The sequence below is a fragment of the Haliotis rubra genome, unplaced genomic scaffold (genome assembly GCF_003918875.1).
Source record: "Haliotis rubra isolate DU_JTF1 unplaced genomic scaffold, ASM391887v1 Scf604, whole genome shotgun sequence".
Classification (NCBI taxonomy): domain Eukaryota; kingdom Metazoa; phylum Mollusca; class Gastropoda; order Lepetellida; family Haliotidae; genus Haliotis; species Haliotis rubra.
Window position 1 is genome coordinate 116,819 of NW_025767307.1, and position 17,340 is coordinate 134,158.

The window sequence follows — 17,340 nt, forward strand, 5'->3', positions numbered from 1 at the left end:
CCTGATAAGTAAAATTTCAAGGGACTCGACAAACTTGTTTACTTATCAGGTATTTTACTTATCCAAACTTATAAAAACCTGCAAATGACAACCATATGCATGTATATGTATGCATGTGTAACAATGAACAACTTATCAGGGTTGCCCTCCAGTTGTCAGTGTATTGTCAACTGCTTGACGCCAGCGAGCTGTACCTAGGATGTTTTGTGATGAATGTTTTACAAGATTCTGATAATGTTTGTTTGAGATGAATGTTTTACAAGATTCTGATAATGTTGTTTGTTTGAGATGAATATGATGGAAGAGTGAGTGAGTGAGTTTAGTTTTACGCCGCACTCAACAATATTCCAGCTATATGGCAGCAGTCTGTAAATAATCAAGTCTGGACCAGACAATCAAGTGATCAACAGCATGAGCATCGATCTGCGCAATTGGGAACCAATGACATGTGTCAGCCAAGTCAGCGAGCCTGACCACCCGATCCCGTTAGTCGCCTCTTATGACAAGCATGGGTTACTGAAGGCCCATTCTAACCATAATGTTGTTTGTTTGAGATGAATGTGATGTAAGATTCTAATAAGTGCTGTTTGTTTCAGACGATGATGATCCACTCTCTGCATCCAAAGTTACCACATCACGTCAAACGGTTATCGAGGTTAAAGTCCCACGCAAGATTGTCGGCTCAGTGATTGGACGACAGGGAGCTAATATTAAACAGGTAGGAAACTTTGTCAACTTGTCGCCTAGTATATACAGTGGAAACCTGATAAGTAAAATTTCAAGGGACTCGACAAACTTGTTTACTTATCAGGTATTTTACTTATCCAAACTTATAAAAACCTGCAAATGACAACCATATGCATGTATATGTATGCATGTGTAACAATGAACAACTTATCAGGGTTGCCCTCCAGTTGTCAGTGTATTGTCAACTGCTTGACGCCAGCGAGCTGTACCTAGGATGTTTGTTTAGCTGGAGACTGACACGTGTCCTTCATGTCGGATTATGTGGTAATCACTAATTTAGTTATCCAGTCTCTTTTGTTAAGTAATTTACTTCCAGGGACCGTGAGAAGACGTTGAGTTAAGCGGTATTGTTTACTTATCCGAGTTTAGTTAACCAGACTCTAATAGTGATAATTAATGAAGAAAGTTACCGGGACCAAGGAAAAGTGTTTACTTATCCAGTCTGTTTAGTTAAGCGGTCTTTACTTAGGCAGTTTCCACTGTAGTTTGTTCAGTCCGATATATCTGGTACTGTTTGGGCCAGTTTCATGTTTGTTGATTCACTACTTGGTGACAAACTGTATAATGGTGGTCTTCCTTAGATACCTAAATAACCAGGGTACTTATACCGCCGTATATGATGGACATATACTTGCACAGAGGCCCAGATAAGCTGCGTATCCGGGTAAAATACGCGATAGAAAATTTCCAATTACGCATTAAAAAAATAATTGTTGCGTACCATTTACGCATTTAAAATGTTAGATACGCAAAAAGTTTAAAACAAATGCGTACGGAGTATATTTATAAAAATCGCTTGCGTAATGAAAAAGACATCGATTGCTATCAAGTTAGTTAGTATAAGACAAGTGTTGTACTGTCAGTATAGGATGAGTGATTTTTTATGAAATCATTTCCATTATATTTAAGTTGGTTTTGATTAGGTATGACATGAGGCAGAACATACCTGCTTAGTAAACTTACTTAATGACGTAATACTTAGGTGAGTAAAATGACTGAAACACTCACATATTTGAAAGCAGTGGGTAACGGAAAATGAAATACCCACTCAACAATCATAATACCCACTCCAAAAAAATACAGTGGGTACAGTACCCACATGAGCTAAATCTTATCTGGAGCTCTGCTTGCATACACATTTACATCACTTGCAAATGAAGATTTTTTTGTATAAGAAGTTGTAAAACTTTACATCTACCTTGATGTGAAGTCAACTGTGTTTGTTTGTTTTAAAACTCCACTCAGCAATATTCCAGCTACATGATGGCTCTCTGTAAATAATCAAGTCTGGACCAGAGAATCAAGTAATCAAATCATGAGCATCGATCTGTGCAATTGTGATACAAAGACATGTGTCAATCAAGTCAGCGAACTTGACCACCTGTTAGTTGTCTCTTACGACAAGCGTAGGTTGTTGAAGACCAATTCTAACCTAGATCTTCACAGGTGTTTTGGTTATTTTTATGAGAACTTGTAAACAGCGACCTCGATGTGAAGTCAGTTGTGACACCTGCCTTAAGCATTGTTATACAATGGATATTGACATCAGTATTTCTGAAATAAAAAGAATGTAATAAATGTATTAGTTTCCTTTCAAAATAGTCCTGAAATTGATATGTTGAACACAATTTACAAATAAAACATTCTGTCAATTGAAGCAAGAATTTTATATTCTTTTCCTTTTTACTAAAACTTTCGTGAAGGAGTTGGTTATCAATGAAACAAGAGATGAAATATCTATAGGTGTCAGTTTCATTTCCATATATGTTTTATTCATATGTGTTCTGCTTTACGTTTAAAAAAGATGCTTGAATAAAAAAGCTAATCTTTGGGGTTACTTTTCTAATTCAATTATTTAAAGATTTGAATTAATTATCTTCAGATCTCCCATGAATAATATATATATTATATATTTTTTCAATTTTTCCCTAACAGTATGACTAGATGTTATTTCCAACAAGACCCGTGAAGATCCGGGGTAGAATAGGTCTTCAGTAACCCATGCTTGACACAAAAGGCGACTGACTATGCTTGTCGTAAGAGGTGATTAACAGGATCGGGTGGTCAGGCTTGCTGACTTGGTTGACACATGTCATCGGTTTCCAATTGTGCAGATCGATGCTCATGCTGTTGATCACTGGATTGTCTGGTCCAGACTCTCTTATTTACAGACCGCCGCCATATAGCTGGATTATTGCTGAGTGCGGCGTAAAACTAAACTCACTCACTTACTATTTCCAACAAATTTGGGGGATGACTGTCACACAGTTTATTCAATTATTTTTCTCAGCTACTTTACTCATGAATAAACTGTGAGACAGTCATCTCCAAATTTGTTTTCAAAAGTCATTTAAATTTTTTTCATTTTTACATTTTTACTTTAGGTTGGTTTATAAACCAGAAATTGGAAATAACATCTGGTCAGAATGTTAGCTATAATTGAATGGACTAGGTGTGATATCACCATCTCCCCTGGAATGGGTGTGGGTGTTTGACATTTGCCTGGCTTGTCTGACACAACAGGAGGCTGGCTACATGGCTGGCAGAGAGAGGGGATCTGTGGTACTCCACATACAGTGTGAGCCAGTGAATCAGAATGTGTATGTGTGGAGTCTGCCACGTGGCAATGGTAGTGGCCAGAAACTGTGGCAAAGTCACCTCTGTGTAATGTGATAATGTAGGCTGAATGTATTGTGTGATGGGTTATAGTATAACACAGATAATGTTTAATGAGTTATTGTGTAATGGTGATAATGTTTAATGAGTTATTGTGTAATGTTGATATTAGTGAATGGGTTATATTACAACACAGATATTGTTGAATGGGTTATATTATAGCAATGATTATTGTTGAATGGGTTATATCATAACAGTGATATTAGTGAATGGGTTATATTATAACAGTGATATTGTTGATATTTATTGAATGGGTTATATTATAACAGTGATATTGTTGAATGGGTTATATTATAACATATTGTGATATTATTGATATGGGAATATATATTATAACAGTGATATTGTTGAATGGGTTATATTATATAACAGTGATATTAGTGAATGGGTTATATTATAACAGTGATATTGTTGAATGGGTTATATTATAGCAATGATTATAACATTTGTTGAATGGGTTATATCATAACAGTGATATTAGTGAATGGGTTATATTATAACAGTGATATTGTTGAATGGGTTATATTATAACAGTGATATTGTTGAATGGGTTATATTATAACAGTGATATTGTTGAGTGGGTTATATTATAACAGTGATATTGTTGAATGGGTTATATCATAACAGTGATATTAGTGAATGGGTTATGTTATAACAGTGATATTGTTGAATGGGTTATATTATAGCAATGATTATTGTTGAATGGGTTATATCATAACAGTGATATTAGTGAATGGGTTATATTATAACAGTGATATTGTTGAATGGGTTATATTATAACAGTGATATTGTTGAATGGGTTATATTATAACAGTGATATTGTTGAATGGGTTATATTATAACAGTGATATTGTTGAATGGGTTATATCATAACAGTGATATTAGTGAATGGGTTATATTATAACAGTGATATTGTTGAATGGGTTATATTATAGCAATGATTATTGTTGAATGGGTTATATCATAACAGTGATATTGTTGAATGGGTTATATTATAACAGTGATATTGTTGAATGGGTTATATTATATATTACAGTGATATTGTTGAATGGGTTATATTATAACAGTGATATTGTTGAATGGGTTATATTATAACAGTGATATTGTTGAATGGTTATATTATAACAGTGATATATTATAACAGTGATATTAGTGAATGGGTTATATTATAACAGTGATATTGTTGAATGGGTTATATTATAACAGTGATATTGTTGAATGGGTTATATTATAACAGTGATATTGTTGAATGGGTTATATTATAACAGTGATATTGTTGAATGGGTTATATTATAACAGTGATATTGTTGAATGGGTTATGTTATAACAGTGATATTGTTGAATGGGTTATATTATAACAGTGATATTGTTGAATGGGTTATATTATAACAGTGATATTGTTGAATGGGTTATATTATAACAGTGATATTGTTGAATGGGTTATATTATAACAGTGATATTGTTGAATGGGTTATATTATAACAGTGATTGATTGTTGAATGGGTTATATTATAACAGTGATATTGATATTGTTGAATAGGTAGGTTACATCATAACAGTGATATTGTTGAATGGGTTATATTATAGCAATGATATTGTTGAATGGGTTATATTATAGCAATGATATTGTTGAATGGGTTATATTATAGCAATTATATTGTTGAATGGGTTATATTATAGCAATTATATTGTTGAATGGGTTATATTATAGCAATTATATTGTTGAATGGGTCATATTATAACAGAGATATTGTTGAATGGGTTATATGTATAACAGAGATATTGTTGAATGGGTTATATTATAACAATTATATTGTTGAATGGGTCATATAACAGAGATATTGTTGAATGGGTCATGAATGGAGGTATTGTAGAATTATATTGTTGAATGGGTCATATTATAACAGAGATATTGTTGAATGGGTCATATTATAACAGAGATATTGTTGAATTGGTTCTGGTATAACATAGATGTTGTTAACAGATTGTTGAATGGGTCACGGCATAATTGGTCAGATAACATATTGTTGAATTACTTGTGGTATAACAAAGATATTGTTGAATTGCATATGGTGTAACAGATATATTGTTGAATTGCTTATCGTATTACACAGATATTGTTTTTGCAGTAGCATAAAAGATAAGGTTTAAAGTGTTATAAGGAGCAGATTTAGGTTGATTGATTGAGTTATAATAAAACAAATCTAGGTTGAATGGGTTGTGTAACAAGGTTATGGTTGAATGTGTATTCTAGTATGGGGATTAACGAGATAAAAGCTGATGTGATCATATTTAGTGATGAGGATTGCAATGTAAGGTCTCTGCAGAAAGTAAACAATAATTAAATGGAACCCTCCCCTCAAGTGATTATTAATTCATAAGACAAATGGGAATATTCTAACAAATATCATACACAATTCTCCGCCAAATATAGTCATGATCGCATTCCAGAGCCTGATGCTCACGTTTTGTCTATTTGTAACCACGAACCAGTTCCTCCGTTAAATGTCAGGGCTGCTGAAGATGGGAGATCGTGATGCCGTGCTCGACGCTCACATCATGTGAGAACCGTTGATGCTTATATTGGCCTTTCTGATGTGCCCCATTGAAGGTGTGTGCGTGCGCCGTGAATTATTTGAGTAAACAACACACGTGCCTGCACAAAAAAACAACCTCTTGGACATGTGGTTGGAATGTATTGCATCATGTATTTCATGCAACTTGAAATGTACGTGTCGTTGATGAGAGCTTATTGCCGTGTGCTTTGAACAGATATAGAGCTGATGTTGTGTGCATTTGGTGTGATAAGAATCATGGTTCATAACAAGTGCAATTCAAATAGTCACTTATTGTTCATAAGGATAAGATTGAGATTTGCACTCATCTCTGTTTGAAAATAATGTTGCTATTCAAAAGGGTGGGTAGCGTAGCATAATGGTTCAAGTGTATGCTCATCAAGCAGAGAGTCTGGGTTTGATGCCATACTTGGGTACTGTGTTTGGTGTCTCCCACCTATATAGGTATATTGCTTGAATATTGCTAAAAGTGGTGTAGTACCATACTCACACACGCACGCACGCACGCACGCACGCACGCACCACTCACCCACTCACTCACCCACCCACCCACCCACCCACCCACCCACTCACTCCTCACTCACCCACTGGGGGTGGTGGGGTACCATACTCACTCACTCACCTCACTCATTCACTCACTCACTCACTCACTCACTCACCCACTCCTCCCACCCACCCTCACTCCACTCCACCCACCCACTTGGGCGGTGGGGTACCACTCTCACTCACTCACTCACCACTCACTCACTCACTCCTTGCCCACCCACCCACCCACCCACCCACCACTCACATCACTCACTCACCCCACCCACTGTGGGGTAGTCTGAGGTTTTTTAGTTAACAGGATTTTCAGGTGGTCTACACATTAGCTTTTCCACCTGTGAACATCCGAGGTAGAAATGATCTTCCATTGCAAAAGGCACAAATGGAATTAGGTGGTCAGACTCGCTGTCTAGGTTGATGCATGTCCTTATATCCCACTCTCCGATCGGATGCTCATGATGTTGATCACTGGATTGTCTGGTCCAGACTTTTACAGACTGATATTTACAGACATTGCATTGATCCATATTGGTGCGAAGAGGTGACTAACGGATTGGTGGTCAGGCTCGCTGACTGGGTACAACTCACATCCAAATTGCGCAGATCGATGCACAGGCTGTTGATCACTGGATTGTCTGGTCCAGACTTGATTACAGTCTGCCGCCATTTTGGTGGAATATTGCTGAGTGCGGCGTTAGACTAAACTCACATACTCTCACTCATTGATATTGGTACTTTTACACATTTATTAATTCATGCTGTGTTCTCGAAGAAATATCCACTTATTTATTCTCCAATCAAAATTAACAAATCACCTCGTTCTAAAATATGTGAGAAACTGTTATTTTGGGGAGAGGAAAATGCACCGAAATGTACTCTTTCAAAAAAGTAAGCAAACTTTTTTAGGTTAGAACTTGCTTGAACATTTAAGAAAGTTTCCGCACCTTTGGAGGCCGTATTATTGTCTCTGTGTCCTTGATAGTGTCCATTGTTTAGCAGTGCTCATACAGGCAGAACACTCAACACTGCACTTGAGACCTTAACCTGTTAATGTCTATTTTCATCATGTGTAGTTACTCGAGCCTTCTATTTTCGTCTTCATAATACAACACCCGTATGGATATCATTCCTTCTACAGCAGTTTTGTTTTCGATAAGAGTAATAATTCTTTTAAAGTAGTAAGATAAAAAGTGCCATTTGATACGTAAGTCACTGAAGTTTTTGTAGAAGCAAAGCTTTGTTGTTAGAGGGACTTAATTGATCATCTTGTTTGATGATTTGATTAGTACAGACAGGCATTGTGGGTTGGTGCTCATGATATTAACCACTGGTGATCAAGTGAATATAGTTTTACGCCACTTTAAGCAATATTCCAGCAATATCACAGCAGGGGACACCAGAAATAGGCTTCACACATTGTACCCATGTGGGGAATCGAACCCGGGTCTTCAACGTGACGAGCGGAACGATTTGGTTTCCGATTCCCAACACTACTACCGGGCACAGTTCATTTACCTGGCTGCTTCTGTGTAGTATATTCCTGTAAATCTCCACTACTACAATGCAGGGATTTGCCTCATGGGTGGCTTTATCGATGGTGATGTGTGTCGGGGCGAAGGTGAAGGACAATATTTACTAGATGCAGCACCTTCCCCCATGCAACAGACACTGTTCACTAGACTTCCAGGCGACATGTTGTCTTTCAGTGGCATTTAGAAGTTGTACATTGATGTCCAAGATATTTTTATGGATTAAACTTCTTTTTATTTCACCTGATGAAGGGACCTGGAATGGTCTCGAAACGTCGTGAGAGAAATTAAAAAGAAGTTTAATCCATAAAAATATCTTGGACTTCCAGGCGACAGTCGTAAGAGGCAACTGACGGGATCGGGTGGTCAGGCTTGATGACTTGGTTGACCTGCCAAGACCCGTGAAGATCCAGGTCAGGACTGACCTTCAGTAACCCATGCTTGTTGTAAGAGGCAAGAGGATCGGGTGGTCAGGCTCGCTGACTTGGTTGACACATGTCATCGGTTCCCAATAGCGTCAGGTCGATGCTCATGCTGTTGATCACTGGATTATCGGGTCCAGACTCAATTATCTACAGACCACCGCCATATAGCTGGAAACCAACCAAGCAACTTCAGGCAACATGAACTTGTTTCCAATCTCTACAGAAGTGTGAATGTTTGAGAAGGTTTGACATTTAACCAATATTGCAGCCTTATCACCACAACAGCTGTGTCAATAAGGATGTGAGTTATGGACGCTACTGATGGTTTTCGGCAGACTGCCAGGAAAGCTGAACAAAGTGAAAAAAAATTAAACGTATCAAGTCAGTGCATATAATGGCTTGTTGTTGCCAATGCCTTACCGTTATGTTTTATCAAGGAGTATTCAGACACATTCATAATCCAGGTGATTTCTTTGGATCCAATTTAATAACGTGTTTCGAAGAATCACTTTTCTGCAAGACTAACATTCATTTTTAGATCTGATTTTTATGAATGTTCTGTACCTATTTAACACCAGTATATAAGCTTTATTTTGAAAGCTGCTCAAATAAATTGTTTGGGGTTTTTTCTTGTCTGAAACAGGCAGTGATATCGTTTGTACTTGTTATGCTGCCTGCTATTTTTGATACAGCTGTGGTAATTTTGTAGCCTAGTGGTTAAAGCATTCGCTACTTCACGCTGAAGACCCGGTTCGATTCCCCACATGGATACAATGTGAAGCCCATTTCTGGTGTCCTCCGCCGTAATATTGCTGGAATATTGCTAAAAGCGGCGTAAAACTAAACTCACTCACTCATATACCATTTGAATAAATGAATCAGGGTTGGAAATAACCCATTGCCCGATGCCCGAGTCCAGTGGTTTTTTCTGTCGGGCAAGCAAATTTGTATATCACACTGTACCAGTGTCCAGTTGACTTTCCAATATTAATTATGTTGTTTATTTAAAAAATCAACAAGAAAACGGCCGGTATAGTGGACAAATTATCAGGGCAAGTGATTTTACAGGTGCCACTGTACCGGAGTACACTAGCAATTTTAAAGTTATTTCCACCCCTGTGAATGCTCATAAAGTCAATCTCTGGATTGTCTAGTCCAGACTCAACCATTCACAGGTTTTGGTCATACAGATGGAATATTCCTGACTGCAGCATTAAACAACTTACAAACAAATCAAGGTCATGAATAGGAAAAACTGGGCTAAAACAGAAAAACAGAAAATCCCCCAAATCCAAATTATCACAAAGGCATTGGTGTACAAATCAGATCAAATCAAGAACAATATGGCTTGTTTTATATCCATGCTTCCCACACGTGGTAACAATTGATGTTAATTTCACATGATATAAACAACGGTGGTATGAAATGTGCAACATATTTCCCACAATTCCCCTGCTTCCTTGACCAGACATCGTGTTGACGGCGGCAAGCTGCTGGCACGGTGCCAGGACAAACAGGTTACTCATACACATGAAATGAACATGCTGTCAGTCAGCATTGTGTGAGGGGCGACTTGTCGATTTCGCCTTCTCTGTGGCACAAGAAATGGATGTTTGAGATATTTTGGGATGACATTTTACAAAGGTTGTGCGTCTACAATCACAGAAACTTAAAAATGAATTCAAAATGCACTTGCTGGAGAAATGAAATAAATAAATATTATGATTTAAAGATATTTATTTCATGGAAAAAAAACAACGAAATTTTCATGAATTGGATTGGTCATCAAGCTCAAAAGAACTTACATGAATGTACATAGATATATATATGAAACAATATCATGACAAGAAAAGATGATATCTAATGACATGTACCCGGGTAGTCAGAATATTAAGATCATGATGTTGTATACATTTTTGACATTTGCAGTCGGGGGCAATAGTAGTATAGTTTTGAGAATTATAGATTGATGGACTGATTTCTCCTGAGAGTTTCTGGGACTTGAGTCCTGCCCTATGACAACGAAACACACGGGGTCTCACCTTAGGCAAGTGAGTTTGTTCAAAATTGTCTCTGTTAACCCAGCAGGAAAATGGGTACCCGGTGGAAAAAGTCATATGACTATAACCTCCTAGCGCCTAACAGGCAGCTTGGGTTATCCGGGGTAGTAATGTGCTGTGCCTTGATTGTTAGCGCTATGAGCATACCTAGTGTGGAGTTTGGCGCTATATAAATTGACACATTATTATTAGTAGTATTAATTCTAACCCGGATCTTCAAGTGTGACATGTTGTGTAGTGTGTGTGGCAGTTACATTGGCCATGGAATATTTTATAGTGCTAGCGCACTGAGATGCTATATAGTGGTGATCCGATTAAATGAAATAATCGAAGAGTGGTTGCAATGACTAAACGACCAAGCAATCGATCATGTTTTCTCATAATTGAACACAAACAATTCTGGAACACTTGTATTCATCAACAATATTTTTCACAAGGTTGGTTTTGTCTGTTACATTTCATAAGCACTACGTGGCGTACAACTAAACTCACTCACTCATTCAGGTGGGTACAATTTATTTGGTTACTCAAAGGAAAATTAGAATACCCAATTGAGATGAACACAAGCGAGTACATAACTCAATGACCCAGAGAGTTATCTGTAGCTCTGGTATAGGATGCTGGATTCAACAAATATTGACAGCCTAATACCTTGAAAATAACACTTGACAGCCTTGAAAAGCCTTGAGCAGGCCTTGAAGTTTTTTTTACATATCAGTGTGAAACTTGTAAATTGAAACATGTAAAATATCTAAAACTTTAATTTATACCTTGGAAATTTTAAAGTTTAAATAACTTTGAGGTGTCATCCGGTGCCAGATTCATTAGCTATCTTAAGTTAAGGCAGGGCGATGTGGTAGCCTAGTGGTTAAAGCGTTGGCTGGTCACACCAAAGACCCGGGTTCGATTCCCCACATGGGTACAATGTGTGAAGCCCATTTCTGGTGTTCCCTGCCATGATATTGCTGGAATATTGCTGATAGCAACGTAAATTCATACTCACTTAAGATAAGGCAGGTTCATTATCATGGTCTTTAAATACTTTACTCGTACAGAACGATGAAGACATTGGTCTGTCAGAAAAGTGATTTTTCTCTCTTATTGAGCGCTGTTTGACATTTACAACAATAGCCAGAATGTACCTCCAAGTTGAGGAAATCCAATATGGCCGCCAGCTGGAGAGCAACAAATGTTGGCTGGTTGCCATGGGGATGTTAGATCTACCTCAGATGATGTAGTCCCCCCATTCTTGACATAGTGACTGAATTTTATCTGTTGGCCAGTGTCTGTCTGGCCTTGGGGCCACTGGGTTTGTGTGTTGAGTACAGGCAATGGTGGACCTCACTTGATACATTGCAGGGATTGGGATAGAGAACTTTGACAATGGGCTATTTTCAGGATTATTAGCCATTTTCTGAATTTAGAATGGTCCACTGCCCTTGTATCAATAGTAAACTTTAATGGGCCATTTTTTATTCTAATGTGCAAAATGGCCCATGGCGCCTGCCTTTCCCGATCCCTGCATTGTTTCGACAATTTGTGCCTGTAGATGTAATTGGACAAATAGGATATTGTCCTGCCAACTGATAACAATATATATATTATATAATTATCTAGATCTGCTAAGAGGCAAATTTTCAGCTGAAAGTATCAAGCATTTGCCAGTAACTGTTCCCGAAACTGAATTATATACTTGCCAAGTCATTTTATTGTTTTCTTAATGATAAATGTTATTGCTTTGCGGAGGTGATGTGCATTTCTTCGTTAACATGACCTATAGACAAGAAATGATAGTTTCACAATATTGCATTGAATAAACTTTTAGGATACCCTTAAATAAACAAAAATATGAACTTTTAAGAGAATCACAAATTTTTAACAAAGTGACCTTTGTTCCAAATTGGTTCCAAAGGCACTAACTCTGAAATCCTAGACAAATACTTGTATTCAGTACTTTATCAAATTTTATTTACTGGAACTAATGCATAAGAAAGTGGCTTGTCCTTCCAACTTTAACAAAACTTGAACCAGGACAATAGCAGTTTTCTTCAAATAGTCTTAAGTAGATGATCAAAAGAGAAAAATACGGAAAGAAAATACAAAAGGGAAAATGTCACTCTGCCAGTTAGAATTTTCTTGCTCTTGTGAAGTGCTCTGGTTCTGTTCTATGCAAGGAGGTGAGGTAAGGTGAAATTGGGTTTATCGTCGTGCTTGAGAATATTTCGCTCATATGACAACGTGCATGCGTGTGTATGTGTATGTGTATGTGCGGCTGCTTGTACTAGCCCAGACTGAAGCTGGTTTTATAGTGCTAGCCAACTGAGATACCATGCCGCAGTGAAGCAGGAATACCCCACTCAGACACATTATACTGACTCCGAGCCGACCAGTCCTTGTTGTACCCATTAATGCCGAACGCCAGGCAGGGACCAACAAGTACCATATTTAACGTCTTTTGGTATGACGCGGTCGGGGATCGAACCCGCGACCTTCCGCTCTCCGGGCGGACGCTCTAACCACTACACCACGGAGGCGGTTTTCTATGCAAGGAGGTTAGATAATTACAAGTGTTCGAAGAGGTTGAACATGTCTCAGAGGCTGAAACAAAAAGGACGTGGTGCTAGGCCAATAAAGGACTACAGACCTGTTCTTACGAAGGTCTAACGTGGCTAGATCATTGCAAGTGTTCACATCAGTTATTCTAATTAGCTGCTAGAGCAATAGAGTACTTAGGACCTGTTATATAACCCAGGCCCATGGATCTAAATAAGTACAGCTGTTTACAACAATTGTTCAGGTGAGCTAAAAGATCTCTGGAGCTCCAAGAACCTGTTATTTACAACAATTGTTCAGGTGAGCTAACTAGATAAGTAAGAACCTGTTATATAACCCAGGCCCATGGATCTAAATAAGTACAGCTGTTTACAACAATTGTTCAGGTGAGCTAAAAGATCTCTGGAGCTCCAAGAACCTGTTATATAACCCAGGCCCATGGATCTAAATAAGTACAGCTGTTTACAACAATTGTTCAGGTGAGCTAAAAGATCTCTGGAGCTCCAAGAACCTGTTATATAACCCAGGCCCATGGATCTAAATAAGTACAGCTGTTTACAACAATTGTTCAGGTGAGCTAAAAGATCTCTGGAGCTCCAAGAACCTGTTATATTCCAGGCCTAGATAAGTAGAGCTGTTTACAACAATTGTTCAGGTGAGCTAAAAGATCTCTGGAGCTCCAAGAACCAGTTATAACCCAGGCCAAAGGAACTAGATAAGTAGAGCTGTTTACAACAATTGTTCAGGTGAGCTAAAAGATCTCTGGAGCTCCAAGAACCAGTTCTATAACCCAGGCCAAAGGAACTAGATAAGTAGAGCTGTTTACAACAATTGTTCAGGTGAGCTAAAAGATCTCTGGAGCTCCATGAACTAGTTATAACCCAGGCAAAAGGAACTAGATAAGTAGAGCTGTTTACAACAATTGTTCAGGTGAGCTAAAAGATCTCTGGAGCTCCATGAACCAGTTATAACCCAGGCAAAAGGAACTAGATAAGTAGAGCTGTTTACAACAATTGTTCAGGTGAGCTAAAAGATCTCTGGAGCTCCAAGAACCTGTTATATAACCCAGGCCCATGGATCTAAATAAGTACAGCTGTTTACAACAATTGTCCAGGTGAGCTTAAAGATCCCTGGAGCACCAACAGCTCAATGAGACATTTCTTAGTGATTACTCTGAAGTGGAAATTATCATAAATTAGAATCCTACCAACATCCATCCATATGGAAAAGTGACATAAACAGCCAGTTTATATATCTATAGAAACCCCCTTCCCGCCAGTTTATATTCCAGCAAAAAGGATCAAACTGACCCAATGTATTAATTTTCTTTGAATGAATCCAAAATATTGGTTTCTTTTGCCTAGCAACAGTTATATATATAGTGGCCGTTTTGGGCAGCACTCCTCATCATCTGTGTGTGATAAAACCCTGGTAGCGGGGCGTGTGTTTCGCCGAGGCCTTCCGCTATTACGTAGGAGCTAAGGTATTGTTTCTCTGCTATAAAACCCTGCCCTTTCCAAATGGTGCCATATATTTATAATCTTTTCGCTTGGAGGTGTCTCACGGAGCCTGAGTCGAGGGTTTGGTACCGGATTTCTGGATGTACTCAAGTGATCGGTAGGGTTAGATTTAAGACTTTATACAAAGTTTATGATTATGAAATTCTTAATATCTATTTCATATAGATATATTTTGTGAAATTGTACTGCCTTTAGACCTTTAGACCTTGAGATACCTTACTTTGTTCAGTTGGAAACAGGGTGGGTGGCGTAATATTTTTTTGTGTTGAGGCAAATTATCTTTATTTGTAATTTTAAATTTGGAGATTTTTAATATCTGTTGTGCAAAATATTCTGATGTATAATTTCTGCTTTTACTTTAGAGGGTCTCTGTTCGAGATAATTTAGTTCAAATCTTTCAAGTATTGTTCAGTCAGTAACTTTGATATTCTTCTGCAGAGGATTGTAAAGAGTCTACTCTATTAGTTTATTAAAAAGTGTTTCAAAAGTTTTTACTAAGTTTTATGTATGTGTAGTATTATTTAAATATTTTTTTATTATATTTCAATGTAAATATTCCGTGTTTGAGGTGTCAGATAGGAGAAAAGTCAGTCCTCCCTTCTTTAAATTCTGTTCAAGTTATTGCTTTTATGTTGGTTTATTAATAAATGAAAATTCATATAAATATTTATGATAAATAGTTTTAATGAAAAGACCATCACCAGGTTCCCAATTTAAGTCTCATTTAGCGTCAGGAAATATCTCTATGACAAGCTGGTCACAGGCTAGAAAGTCAAATTTCACTGGAATAAATTCTTCCCTCCTTCTGCCATTGTGTTTCTGTTGAAAGTTACATTTATTAAGAACCATAGCAGTGAAGACTGTTATGCATTACCGTTGACATTTTAAGAGCATTTTTACAATCCAACTTCTGTTTATCTTAAATAGATGAAGCGTTGTTCAGTCTAATTTAGCACAGGCTGCCATGGAAAGTTGCATTCCTAAGAAGTAGCTGACAACGATGGTTGTGGGCTTGAATATCAGATTTACCTGGTTATATGGGAGACATGTCAGCACCGTGGCTTGGGGTTTCATATAACATGATTAAGGTGGAAGATAGTTCTTGCTTCTCCCATGTTAACTGATAGATCTGTTCTGATATGGCTAATTGTTGAGAGCAGAGTTAAAGTGAATACAGTCAGTCAGTCAGGCGGTCAAGCAAGCAGTCAGTCAAGCAGTCAGTCAGTCAGTCAGTCAGTCAGGCTCTCAAGCAATTAGTCAGTCAGTCAGGCTCAAGCAAGCAGTCAGTCAGTCAGTCAGTCAGTCAGTCAGTCAGTCAAAGCAATCAGTCAGTCAGTCAGTCAGTCTCAAGCAAGCAATCAGTCAGTCAGTCAGTGAGGCAATCAATCAGTCAGTCAGTCAGTGAGGCAATCAATCAGTCAGTCAGTCAGTGTGGCAATCAATCAGTCAGTCAGTCAGTAAGGCAATCAATCAGTCAGTCAGTCAGTGAGGCAATCAGTCAGTCAGTCAGTCAGGCTCTCAGTCAGTCAGTCAGTCAGGCTCTCAAGCAATTAGTCAGTCAGTCAGTCAGGCTCTCAAGCAATTAGTCAGTCAGTCAGTCAGGCTCTCAAGACAATTAGTCAGTCAGTCAGGCAGGCAGGCTCTCAAGCAATCAGTCAGTCAGTCAGTCAGGCTCTCAAGCAATTAGTCAGTCAGTCAGTCAGTCAGTCAGTCAAGCAATTAGTCAGTCAGTCAGTCAGTCAGTCAGGCTCTCAAGCAATTAGTCAGTCAGTCAGTCAGTCAGGCTCTCAAGCAATTAGTCAGTCAGTCAGTCAGTCAGGCTCTCAAGCAATTAGTCAGTCAGTCAGTCAGTCAGGCAGTCAAGCAATTAGTCAGTCAGTCAGTCAGTCAGTCAGTCAGTCAGTCTCAGTCAGTCAGTCAGTCAGGCTCTCAAGCAAGCAGTCAGTCAGTCAGTCAGTCTCAAGCAAGCAGTCAGTCAGTCAGTCAGGCTCTCAAGCAATTAGTCAGTCAGTCAGTCAGTCAGTCAGTCTCAGCAAATTAGTCAGTCAGTCAGTCAGTCAGGCAGCAAATCAGTCAGTCAGTCAGTCAGTCAGTCAAGCAATTAGTCAGTCAGTCAGTCAGTCAGTCTCAAGCAAACAGTCAGTCAGTCAGGCTCTCAAGCAATTAGCAGTCAGTCAGTCAGTCAGTCAGTCAGTCAGTCAGGCTCTCAAGCAATTAGTCAGTCAGTCAGTCAGTCGGTCAGTCAGGCTCAATTAGTCAGCCGGTCAGTCGTCGCTCAGCCACTCAGTAAATCAGTGAGGCAATCAGTCAGTCAGTCAGTCAGGCAGGCTCTCAAGCAAACAGTCAGTCATTCAGTCTCAAGAAATCAGTCAGTCAGTCAGTCAGTCAGTCAGTCAGTCAGGCTCTCAAGCAATCAGTCAGGCAGTCAGTCAGTCAGGCTCTCAAGCAATCAGTCAGGCAGTCAGTCAGTCAGTCAGTCAGGCTCTCAATCAGTCAGGCTCAGTCAGTCAGTCAGTCAGTCAGTCAGTCAGTCAGTCAGTCTCAGGCTCTCAAGCAATCAGTCAGTCAGTCAGTCAGGCAATCAGTCAGTCAGTCAGTCAGTCAGGCTCTCAAGCAATCAGTCAGTCAGTCAGTCATCAGTCTCAGTCAGTCAGGCTCTCAAGTCAGTCAGTCAGTCTCAAGCAAACAGTCAGTCAGTCAGTCAGTCAGGC

General features: G+C 38.6%; 1 protein-coding gene across 1 annotated transcript in view; it reads left to right on the top strand.

The window, feature by feature from the left end:
- The first annotated feature begins 199 nt into the window (after positions 1-199).
- Positions 200-17,340, top strand: part of LOC124255630 — a 72,316-nt gene continuing 55,175 nt past the window's right edge. The window contains exons 1-2 of the mRNA XM_046689528.1: positions 200-206; positions 597-718. Coding sequence (XP_046545484.1) covers positions 200-206; positions 597-718 — 129 coding nt within the window. The remainder of the gene's footprint in view (positions 207-596; positions 719-17,340) is intronic.